Genomic DNA, 13,184 nt, shown 5'->3' on the forward strand with positions numbered 1-13,184 from the left:
TGTATATCTGTATTGATTCCTAATGAGGAGATTTTCAATCAACAGAAAGGTGATAATACATGGGCTTAAATCAGGAACCCCAAGGCATATTCCTAGTGCCAGCATTATGCAAAATAGCCATATTTTGAAGTCTAACAAGTGTCATTGAAATAGACAAATGATGATTTAAGCTCTCTTCATGCTCTTCAGGAGTGTTTTAACATTTAGACCACCTCATCTACTCTGTTCCCCAAGTAATGAATATGTATTTGTACAAGTATTAAGAACAAAACAATTTAGTGCAAAAAATGTTTATTATGTATATGATTCAATAAATTTTCATGCTACAACAACATTGAATCTTATGGATTGATTTTACAGTTTTGAGTTTGAGGATTAAACAACCATTATCCATTTCTTTTTCTTTTTACATTCACAATACCACAACAACAATATATGACAGCTCATGTTGCACTTTCCAAAAGACTGCCCTCAACACAGTTTCCTTACCCGTTTACATGTGTATGTCTGGAATGAGTATTGCTGAATGTGTATACTATATCAAAATTAAAAATGGCCATCAAAATAAACCTTTATTCTATGATGCTGACCTCTTACTAATTGTAAATGTTAAAATGGAAAACTAGTAGAACATTGTTTTGTCACACAGATATGACATCCATTTAACTACAATGCATAGTTCCCACTTCAATGCTCAGCAACATACTTCACCAAATTTTTAGTACATTATCATTATCTTAGACTACCACTGAAGTTTCACTTTATTCCATTCTTCAAATGATTAAAATAAGAGAATACACAACATACCTTTCCTTGTGCATATCTGGCTGTCAGTGTTATTTTTGGTTATATATACACAATACATTTACTAGCAAATAAATTCCAATCTGTTTGGTGGGGTTGCAATTAGCAAAGGTCTACAACATGAATGCCAACACATGTTATTATTCAGTGGCACTGTGGTAATGTTATATCACTCCATGTAGATTATAATAATGAGGAAAAAAATGAAGCAAATTCTCTGATATATTACCAACCCTCCTTTTACTACACCAAATAACACAAAATAAAACCAGTGACATTGGTAACAAAGTAGTATATAGCAATTTTAAAGTTTAAATGAGTATATAGCTTTCACTAGTCAACAGCAATTTTGTGTTAACATTACTGTATGTAACATGTTCCAAGCACACAGAAATACAACATTCACATGAATATAACTGTTGTTGCCCACCTAGCAGGAAAGAGATGATGCCAGCATCTACAACTCTGAAATAAACTGTTGTCTAAGTACAAGTCTATCACAGAAATTATTATTTATACACCATAAATGATCAGTCAGTTCCTGCTTATTATCAATTACATCAGCTACAGAACTTGGTACAAATACCTCAAAATTTATTTTATGCTATAGGAGGTAGGTGGTTCTGAATACTTTAAAGATACAATTAAGCTGAAAATACAAGGACTTTTACAATTTGCTAAAAATATATATATTGTTAACCCTACATGCCAAATGCAATGTATCAAATTACAGAGTGCAGAATGTCTATTTATTAACAACTTCACAGTTCAATGTCATTCTTTTGAAAGACGCATTACAATTATATACAGCATGTAAAATATTAGTTTCCATATTCTCACTATTTTTCTCGTTGTGTTTGTTTCCTTTATTTCTCCTCTGTAATGAAACAGTACATATCTGAACACAGTGATATATCCAACTTACTAAAACAAAATGAAAGACATATTTAAGTGCAGAAAACAGATTAAACATTGTATTCTGAAATTATATCTGTTCCCATATTGGTAGTTGCTCTTTTTGACATATGAATTATGGAACATCTGAATTTCCTTTGATTTTAAAGCTACATTTAGTAGTGCTACAGGTATCAATACCCCTAAATCAGAGTTCCAAACATACCTCACACTACAAATTATTCTCCCAAACAGTGTGTAATTTCAGATATTCTTGCTAAAGTACATATAATCGAATTAACATTATAGTAATTTTATATAGTTGCTGTTCTTATAGTTGAAATTGAATTATGCCCCTATTGGCTACAGTAAAATCTCTATACAAATTTGACCACAAAAACAGCTACACAATGTTATTAGCAATACACTGCCACACTAAATTACATATGCAGAATTTTAAATTTAAATGTATTAAAATTATGCACAGTTGAATACTATGTGTGGTTTACAATGTGACTGAAGTGTAGTAATAAAAATATCAGTTAAAATTATCACCTTCGTTCTCCATACCCAGTAATTTTTTAGTGTTAATTTGCTTGCCATTATGACTGCAGACATACTAGGTGTTATGGCTACACAACTGCTATTACATTCTTCATTAAAAAATTTCACATAAAAGCCTCATTAATCTCTCAAAACTTAACCAAAACTTCTACTCAAAAACACACTGTCAAAGGATTTCCTAAAAAGCGGTGTACATCATAACTGCAGTCCATCACTATCTTTTAATACTTTGTTACAAAAACTTGACCTTTCTGCTAACCAGTGACTGAACTCCCAAGCTTATAGTTAAAGTTTTATTTTTAATGCTGCTGATAAATTCTGGTTGTTCCCTTTTATCTGGTATATTCCTGACACCCCTAAGAAAACTTTGCAGATGTGTATTTTACACATAGAAAATAATAGCAGCTACCGGATAGCAATGGCTGACAGAACACAGAAATATCATAAACATCTTTCATATGTCAGATAAGTCCTGCAAAATAGTTCTACTAATTCAATGTCATTAATCAGTCTTTAGATTTATCAACTTAAAACAACATACACAACAATTTTGGGAACATTACAGGTTACAGTGTAAAAATATTTAATAATGTCATCTGCTTATAACACATACTTCTTGAGACAATGTGTAACCTTGTGCTACTGTACAAAATCATTCTCATCCTCTATCTGATCCAAGTGGCTTACAGTCCTTCAAATCATTCTAACTGCACATATGCCAGAGGAATCTGTTCCCCGTGCAAGCAGCAGACACAGATGCAAGGACATATGGAGCCAGTAAGTTCACTGATGCGAGATGAGATAAGGCGAGGCAGTGTGAGGCATGGCGACAAGAAAACCTCACAGGATGGCACAACAGCGACAGTAACGCTGTCTAGAACCACCTGCTGATGGTGGTGGTGTCACAGGTGCAAAGTACGCATGAACCTTGATGTTTGGAAGGTGGTTCTGTAACCCAGTGCACCAATTACAAATTTTATAAAAATGTTATTAAGGTACAAATAGGAGGCAAAAACTATGATAAATAGAAGCATTCAAAAGGAAAATAATGGAAATAAAAACCAAAACAGGTTGTATGTCTTATAGTACATTTAATTTGTAGTAAGCATGATAACAAGTAAACAAACACAGTTATTATTACTATACCATGAAAACAAAAAATTCCAATAATGTGTGTCATCAAGAGTTACGTCACATTTCCTTAGACATTTAACTGAACTTCATCTTCTCCCAGAGTTTTGCAATAACTGTAAACCATACTGTATTACTTACAATACTGAAACAAAAACCTTTGGTGAGTTCTCTTTTGGACTCTCAAAATCTCAATCAGAAAACTCAAATTTTTAGACAGTGCTCATCATGTTACTCTGTCTGAAATGAGTTGTTGCACCTGAGGTGTTGAATTCATTTCTTCTAAATGTGTGACAACACATGGCAACAGAAATGAGAGAAAATGTAAATCTCAAGGGCTGGTTGGAGTTTGAACAAATGCTCTCCTGGATGCTATATATGAATGAGTCAGACTTTTATTTAGGTAAAAAATTAGTTTTAAAACCTCTGTTAAATGAATTCTTTTCATGGCTATATAATTAACCCGAGCTTCGCAAAGTTTTTACTAGGACAGATGAATTATATTTTTTTCCAGAATACAGAACTCCATGTCAAACCATCCAATAAAAAATACTTTATAGAATTCAAATGTGGCCTATGTACAAAACACAAAATGTATAGCACTTTGGATCACACCATATTCTTCACAGAGCCTAGAATGGTACTTACCTCTACAGAGTTCCGAAGTTTCTCAGGGTTGCTGGCCTCCAAAACAGTTGTTTGTCAGTGTTCGCACAAACTGACAGTCCATATATACAGGGTGTTCAAAAAGTCTCTCCGCAGTGTCATATGATTGTTAGCTGTGTGTGCCGTATGCCGCAGTGAATATACCGAAATGAAACTCAGTGAAATACAAGTTATTAATTTCTTGAATATTCATTTCTACTTACAAATTTTCACATTAAATGTTGAAAGTGTCCCCACTGTTGTTGAATACACAATTCAATTTATCTAATCATGCTTCCAAACACAAGCTGTAACATTTCTTCTGTAACAGAAGCAGTGAAAGTGGATATTGCAGTTTTCAATTCATCAATGGATTTTGGACAGTTTCTATAGACAGTTGCTTTCGCTGCAGCCCAGAAGAAAAAGTCAGGTGGTGTTAGGTCAGGCGATCGTGGAGGCCAAAGTCCCAGTGAAATTATGCAATCACCAAAAACATCAGCAAGTAGTGACACCGAAATGCGTGCTGAATGCTCGGTTGCACCATCTTGTTGAAAATAACCATTCAGTTTTTCACTTAACACAAGTTCTCCTATGAATGGGTACAGAATATCACTGCGGTATCGTTGTGCGTTTATTGCTTCATTGAAAAATATGGGACCCACAATCTGACATCTAGAAATTGCAATCCAAACTCCTATTTTCACAGAATGAAATGGTTCCTCATGAATACACAATGGATTTGTGGTACTCCACATATGAGAATCTTGCAAGTTCATGTACCCGGACAAATGAAACCATGCCTCATCAGTGAAAAACGTTTCATTAAGAATATCCCTTCCATTTGTGGCCGAGCGGTTCTACGAACTACAGTCTGGAACCGCGCGACAGCTACGGTCGCAGGTTCGAATCCTGCCTCAGGCATGGATGTGTGTGATGTCCGTAGGTTAGTTAGGTTTAAGTAGTTCTAAGTTCTAGGGGACTGATTACCTCAGATGTTAAGTCCCATAGTGCTCAGAGCCATTTGAACCATTTTATCCCTTCCATTTTGTTGAACAAAATTTTTGAACCATTGACAATAATCTTGCCATGATCAGTATTTCTCTTCTTGTATGACTGTCACTTTGTATGGGAAAGGTTCTAATTTTTTCCTTACAGCTGTGTGGGCTGTTCCAATACTAACATCGATTTCCTGGGTGAGTTTTCTTACTGACTTGTTCGGACTCATGGACATTTTATCAGAAATATCAAGTAGTTTATCCTCAGACAAAACGCTAGGATGACCACTTCTCAGTGCATCTGTCACTAAACCCATACTTCAAAATTTGTTAGTCAAATCTCGCACAGTATTGCAAAGTGGAAATGTTGTCTTCGGGAAAACTGAATTAAATGTTTGCCAAACTGAAACTGTGTATTTACCGCCAGCTTTGAACACTTGTTCAACTAAAAACACACGTTCTTCAGTGGTTAGCATTTTAACAGTGACAAAAATGAAACAAACAAATAAAGGAACTAAACGTAAACGTTCACGTCAACACGTAACGACACACACCAACAATACTACCAATGCTGGCTGAGATAAATGAAACAGTAGAATGTTGGGAGAGTCCACTTTAAGGGAAGTAACCCAGGCAGGCAAACAATTCAATCATACGGCATGCGCTGCTAACAATCATACGGCACTGCAGAGAGACTTTTTGAAAACCCCGTAGCTTTCTAAGAAAGATATGCTCCGAGATACCACAATATCATTTGAGATCTCAGGAATGGTGGCACTTTTATCCTAAAGTCAGTAATGTTAAGTTCCCTAAACTCATCTTGATCATGGAACAGATAACAGTCACAATCAGTGTCTGGCATTAATTAAAGACCGAACACCGCCCCACACTTACCACAAATGCTATGTTCTGGGAAGGCATTTGTTATGTCATGAGTGCTTATTACCTTCCACACTAGTTAAAATACAAAAGCAGCAATCAATGACTTCTTGTATTTCTACTTTTCTTCCAGCATTCAGATTATTGTGTTGAATGTATAATGATCAAGCCTATGAACTTGTGTAACCCTAAAAACCCTCTGAGTGCACTCACTATACCCATCCAAATGTAATTTTGTCTTATTCTTATATTATGACTAATTTTTACTGCAAGTGACATGACTTTGTACACATGTAGTAAGAAAAAGTTAATGTGACTTTATATGCTAAGGGAAGTGAATGTTGCAATGTCCTGCTTCCTGTTTAACTGGGTATAGAGTCATATTGATCTCAAAAAAAAAAAAAAAAAAAAAAAAAAAAAAATGATATTATATTGTCACCTTTGACAGTATTAAGAACCTTTTCTTCCGATACTATGAAACACAATATTCAAATTAAAAATGTTGTACAAACCCGAAGCCTGCGGATACCAGCACGTGTTATTAATTGGCAATCATAAAGTTCAATTCGCTGAAGATTATGACAAGAAATTAGGTGCTCCAGTGATGCATCGGTAATTAGAGGACAATTGTCCAGCTCCAGCACTGTGAGGTTTTCTGCTGCACATGGAGATGTCCCCAAGTGACGAATACCTTCATCTGTTATCAGTTCACAATGAGACAAACTCTGAAAGCAGAAGAGAAGACAGATTTATGTTCCAAAGAAGAGTTCTCTAACACAATATTCGGATTATGGTGGCATTCACAAGTATGTATTTTGTTACCTTAAAAGAGACACACTAAAATACCCTCTAACCTACTACAGAATTCGAACTGGTTAAGTTCTTCAGAATCATATATAACAACATAATGGTCACTACGGCCTCTCCAGTCAATATTCCATATCCTATCATTATTGTCCAATTGTGAATGATTCATCCATATGAAGTTATAGCTTGAGTAACAGAATACAGTTTAGACCCATTACTCATTAATCATGAGCAGCTACATCCACACACTGCAAGTCTTATTATGATGTGTGTAAGATGGTACTCCCTTGCAACATTTGTTAGTGAAGTATAATGAACATCTCGGCAACGCTCTTGCGCTTAATGACTGACCCCGTAATGAAATACACCACTTTTATCTGCATCTTCTCTATTTCTTCTATTAACCCTGCCTGGTAAGAGTCCCATGCCAATAAGCACTACTCTAGAATTAACCAAATCAGAATTTGTAAGCCATTTCTTTCACTGATAAGTTACATTTCCTTACGATTTTTCCTACGAAACTCAACATACCAGCTTCCAGTCATCTCATCTCAGAATGGATAAATACATGTCCCATATAATTTTCAAGAGAATCTTATACCATTCTTCCTGCAAAATAGTGGCAAGTTCAGGTAATTATGATGAAGGTGGACAGTAATCATGCATCCTTCACTCCAAAGTAGACCACAAAGGCTCAATAATATTGAGATCTGGCAATTGTGGTGGCCAGGGGAGATGTGAAAATTCATCCTTGTGCTCAAAAAAACAGTTCTGGGCAATGCAAGCTGTGTGAACAGGGACCCTGTCATCTTATAACACAGAACCACCATTGGGGAACAAACATTGTACCATGGGGTGGATCTAATCAGCTAAAATGGTCACACAGTCCTCAGCAGTAATGCAACCTTCCGAAGTAGCCTTAGGGCCCATGGAATATCAAGATAGTGCTGCCCAAATCAACACTGAATGCCCACCATCTCTTGGGACATAAACTCAGCCAGAAGTTGGTAACAGTGTTAAATAAGTCTCATCTGAGCTCCATAGCTCTACTGTCCAGGTTTTATGCCTCTGGCACCAGTTTTCCTGTTATGGGCATTTACATCACTGATGAGTGGTTTTGGAATGCCAGCTCACCCTGCAATTCCGTGCTTATGGAGCTTGTTTCAGTGTGAAATTACGTTCTGCAGTGACTTTTGCAGCTGTTATTCCCTTATTTTTTATAAGAATCTTCAATGGTCATTCATCACCATCACTCAACATACTCTCTCCTCCATGTTGTGACTTAGTGAATGATGCTTTTTTGCTTACTCTGTATGCAGTATAAGTCTTAAAGCTGGCACCAGCATAAACATGAAACATTTCAACTCCCTCGATTACAGCAGCACCCACCTCACAAACACCAATAATGTGCTCATGTTTGAATTCACTTAGCTCCAAAATAATGTACTCACAACTAAACAGAACACTGTTCTGACAATGGCTGACACTTGCAAGTATTGATGACACTTCACAGATGCTGTTCATGATCAAATACAACAGCACAACCTGCAGGCTCTGCTAGCATCTGCATTCATTTCTCAGGTGTTTCCATAGTGAACAACAATGGCCCTATAATAAAACTAGCCTGAGGTATTTTGAAAGTTATCACCACACATAATAATTTTGGCCCTCTAAAACCAACATGTTGAAATATATCTGCTAGAAAGTTCTGAATCCAGTCACAAAGCTGATATTCTGTTCACTAACTGACAGTGTACAACTTTATTGAATGTCTTAAGTAAGTCAAGAAACATGAGATCCACCTGGGTAATGTTGTTATCTACAGCCCACACTATCATGGATGAACAGAGCACACAAGAGTTTCACAAATTACTATATAGGAAAGTTTCAGTCTTCAAAATGGACATGACACTCAAGCATAAAATATATTCAATAATTCAACAACATATTGATATCAGAAATGCTGCTATTGTGGTCTTCAGTCCAAAGACTTGTTTGATGCAGTTCCCCACTGGTCAGTCCTGCATTAACCCCTTCATCTCTGCATAACTATTGCAACCTACATCCATTGGAACCTTCTTAGTGCAATGAAATCTTACTGTCCCTCTACAATCCCCCCCCCCTCCTCATTGCAAAATCTCTCTCTCTCTCTCTCTCTCTCTCTCTCTCACTCACTGCAAATTAACTACTCCTTGATGCCCCAGGATGTGTCATATCAAGGCATCCCTTCTTTTACCGTGTATCTTCATTAGCTATTCAATACATCCAACTCATTATCACCATTCTCCTGCAAAACTACACTTCAAAAGTTTCTATTCTCCTCCTGTCTGTACTGTTTATTGTCCAAATTTCACTTCCAAAAATTTCAGCAATATAGACCTACAATTATATGCACCTGTCTGGCAATCCATCCTGAGAACAGTAATGATCTATACCTTTGTCAGCATTTCTGTGGTCTTTAAAGGAGAAATACTATTATTATTTTCTGCAGTGAAACAGTTTCAGAAGACCAAAATCAGTACGTTGGCATCCTGTTTGTTACCTTCTGTTTTGATGTTAGTATCATCACTTAGTGATTGAATAGGTGATTTTGACCTATTTACTGACTTCACATAAAATTAAAGCTTCTTGGTATTTTTCATCTTAGTGGTTTGCAAAATTTCTCTTATGAATTCATGGAACACTTCTTGCATTCCTTTCCTTACACTCATTTTCGTGCTTTTCAGATTTTGTTGATCAACAAGGCTTTGACATCAATTAAATCAATGATGACACACTCTTTGCTTTCATAGGAGCTTTCTAAACTACACATGACTGAGGGTTGGTGAATGTTCTTGAAAGACACCTTAATCAAAATCACTGCTTGCATGCATTGAACTTTTTATCTCCCATGGGGCAAGTATTGTAAGAACTGCCATTTGCAATCCTTGAGTACTGTGATACCCCATCCACTGTTTGGTAATCACACTGTTTTGATATAAAAACCTACCTACAAAGAATTGTAGCTGTGATGTAACTATTGCATACAAGAAATTACAGCAAATAATGTAACCATACCCTGAAGGGTATAGGTTCTGTTCTTATCAGTTATAAATGAGTGATCTCTAGAGTGAAAACTGGCTCACTGACATTTCATTATTGCTACATTATCCAATGAAGGCAATTCATTGTTCCTATCACATGAAATCTTTAAGTACAATATGTCTGCCAATTTAAACTCAGTAACACTGCTGTGATTATACGTAATGTAATGTACTTCATATGAAATGGCAGAAACACTTGCTATTTGATTGAACTGTTGGTGGTAAATCACAACCATGAAGTATCTAGTAGTACTCCATATAGAGTCACCAAAAGTGGAACAACCACAGAGAAATAATTTTAAGAAAAGTAGATTTCAGACAGATTCATTTGAGAATGCAAAGGTAATTTAATTCATCCACAAAAAAAATGTTTTACAAAACAACCATCTGACCCATTCTTGAGCACCCATCATCATTTTGGGATCATTACCACGAAGTATTCCTGCAAATAACAGAGAAAATAAAAAAGAAGAACGACATTTTTCTTGCTCATAATCATGGACTCAGTTTAATAAGCATGAAAGCACTATGGAAGTGCTCGTCAAACTACAGATCCCAAAGCTAAGACAAGCAATGTGCAACACAGAGATGTTAACATTCCAAGAGCAGACCATGATGGGAAAATCAAATTACTTCTCGCACAGAGACTTAAAGATAATCATTCCTCCCACACACCATTAGGGAATGGAACAGGAAAGGGGAGAAGTTATAGTGGTACTGGAGATACCCTTTGATGCATATCATGAATATGAGAATGTACGATATCTCTGTCACAACTTCTCAGTCCACAAAAATGGGATCTGCCATAAAGTCTGGTAATGAACAGCCTTACAGTTAAACTCATCTAACCCACAACATGATCATTTAACTGTAAGCTAAATTTGCTGGAATGTTACCTTAGTGTATGGTGTATTTTAATCAAGAGGACTCCAAAACTCACTGCTGAAGGAACATTCAAGCACATGTCACAGAAGTTAGATAGCCGTGTACATGTAGATAAGTTTCACAAGATAATGCTTGCTCACAAAATACATAAATGCTTTTTTTTAAAAACTAATTCCATCTAAGCTCAAGTCACGAATGAGTTCAAAAAATGAAGTATTTTCCCATGGATCTGAAGTTGTAGAACACAGCAAAAGCAATTAGTGTGAAAGTAGATTCGCCATGCTATTTTACTAATAAAACGCTCTTGGGTTTCCAGCCAGAAGGTAGACTTTAAATTCCATCAACTTTTGGTAAGTTTGATTATCAAATTCACATGACATCCACTGCCAGGTGCCTCCTCAGCTTATAAACTGCACAAAAATGTTTTGCACCATCTTCACAATGTGCATAATTGATAAAGTTTTTTCCCACTTTTAAATGAGGACCTGCTTTTTCAAAATTTGACCTCATGAAATTGCTACAAACAGCCAGCTATGTAATGGAGCTAAAAGTAAACAATCTTAGTGCACTATGTCTCAAATCACGAATAAGACAATGCTGCTTGTATATACTGTCCAGGGTGTCAACATGCCTTGAAGGATCACTTCAAACTTAGACCATTTGTGTATCATCAGTTCATGGCAAGAAGGGCTGTCAGCAGAGGGAGTTGCACACCTATTTGACATATACCTCAGCAACATCATTCAAACCATCAACTAGTTTTGTAAGACACAAGACATTGAAGATCTGCCTCATAGTTGAATTTGCAGTCAGCAACAAAAACTGACCGGCACTATATGTACATTTGCAAATGATCACAGTGGCAACGAATGAGCAATAAACCAAAGCTGTTTCGACTACGCTGCAAAAGTTTTGCTGGGAAGCCCTTACACATTCTCCACACGACTATTCTCCCACACAACATCCCTATGTGATTTTGATATTTTTGGAGCCCTGAAGAAAATCATTTGTGGTCACTGATTTGCTTTTGACAAAGAGGTGCATGACTGGGTACAATCATTGTTCCATCGGGAACCACAAACATTTCTCCAGGAAGGCACTGACCATCTTGCCCACAGTGGGATACATGTATTAACAGCTGTGATTACTTTTGAAATAATAAACAGTTTACTTACTTTTTTCTCACCTGTCTCATTTTCATTTGACTGCCCCTTATAGGTATATATTACAGCTCCCTGCATATCCCTCTTGAAGGGACCTCTAAAATGAGATTTCACTACCGACAGTGTACACAGGGAATTTAAGCACCCATTCTTCATGTACTACGTAAGTGAATGGAACATGAAGAACAGTGAGGCACAGTAAAGTGGGATGTACCATCTGACATCCATATCACAGTGGTTTGCAGAGTATGAATGTAGAGGTAGACAGTCATATACATAGGAACAAAAGCATAAAATGGGATTCCACATACACTAACACCCTCCCTTTAAGCAGTTTGGTTTAGTTACAATAAGTAAAACCTCTACACATTTTTAGTTGTTAACTACACATCAAGAAGTACAAGAGTACAAACTGTATACATCAATTAATTCAGTTAAAATAAACTATTGTATATTAAAAAGCATCTAAGTAAAAAAGCTATTAAACATCACTAAATTCCATATGAATAGTTTATAACAAATAATTTTACTAGCAGCTTAAAGCTATTTCCTGGACAAAGACACAAATCCAGCATCAAGCCTTTCAAGAGCAATGCTCTTGCCAGCAGAAACATTCATGTGTGACACACAATCTGCCTTTGCAGCTTTACTTCTGGCAGAATCTCTCTCTTACTTTCTGAGATTCACGGAAGTCCTCCTTTGTACAATTCAGGACTAACGCTCCTGGAAGAAATGATACTGCAGAGCAATGGCTTAACCACAGCCAAGGGAGTTGTTTTCAGAATAAATCTTTCACTCTGAAGTGGAATGCATGCTGTGTTCAGAGTGAAAGATCCATTCTGGAAACAATTTCCTAGGCTGTGACTAAGCCATTTCTCCACAGTATCATTTCTTCCAGGAGTGCTGATCCCACAATGTAAGCAGGAGAAGAGAGAGATATGGGTGGAAGTTAAGCTGCGAAGGCAGGTTGTGAGACAACTGACTGGCTCAGTGGGTATTGGCACTGCCTGTGAAAGGCATGATTTCAGGGTTGAATAATTGTCTGGCACACAGCTTTAACATGCCAGGAAGTTTCAAAACAACACACAATCTTGTGTAGAGTGCAGGCATCTTTTTGTAAACCATTTCTATTGTTCTGAAAATTGCTAGTGGATGTTTGCATAATATTTTTGAATGTGTAGATCTTTCTTACAAGTTTCTCCAAACGGGGACAGCCCATCGCTAGATGTATAAGCGTAGCATCAGTAATAAGAACACATTCTTCTAAATCCATCTTCTCCAACATACGGCAGCTCTAGAGGGGAAAAAAAGATAATTATTAATGACCTATTGCT

At 36.5% G+C, this 13,184-nt stretch overlaps 1 protein-coding gene across 6 annotated transcripts in view; it reads right to left on the reverse strand.

Annotated features, from left to right (window-relative positions):
* Positions 1-274: 274 nt before the first annotated feature.
* The window catches only part of LOC124721389 (F-box/LRR-repeat protein 20), a 288,331-nt gene continuing 275,421 nt past the window's right edge, over positions 275-13,184 (reverse strand). For all 6 annotated transcript variants that reach the window (XM_047246325.1, XM_047246326.1, XM_047246327.1 and 3 more), the window contains 3 exons: positions 13,043-13,144; positions 6,425-6,637; positions 275-3,210 (listed from right to left, as the gene is read on the reverse strand). In XM_047246325.1, coding sequence (XP_047102281.1) covers positions 3,103-3,210; positions 6,425-6,637; positions 13,043-13,144 — 423 coding nt within the window. In that variant the 3' untranslated portion in view covers positions 275-3,102. The remainder of the gene's footprint in view (positions 3,211-6,424; positions 6,638-13,042; positions 13,145-13,184) is intronic.

Source organism: Schistocerca piceifrons, chromosome X (assembly GCF_021461385.2).
Source record: "Schistocerca piceifrons isolate TAMUIC-IGC-003096 chromosome X, iqSchPice1.1, whole genome shotgun sequence".
NCBI classification, from domain to species: domain Eukaryota; kingdom Metazoa; phylum Arthropoda; class Insecta; order Orthoptera; family Acrididae; genus Schistocerca; species Schistocerca piceifrons.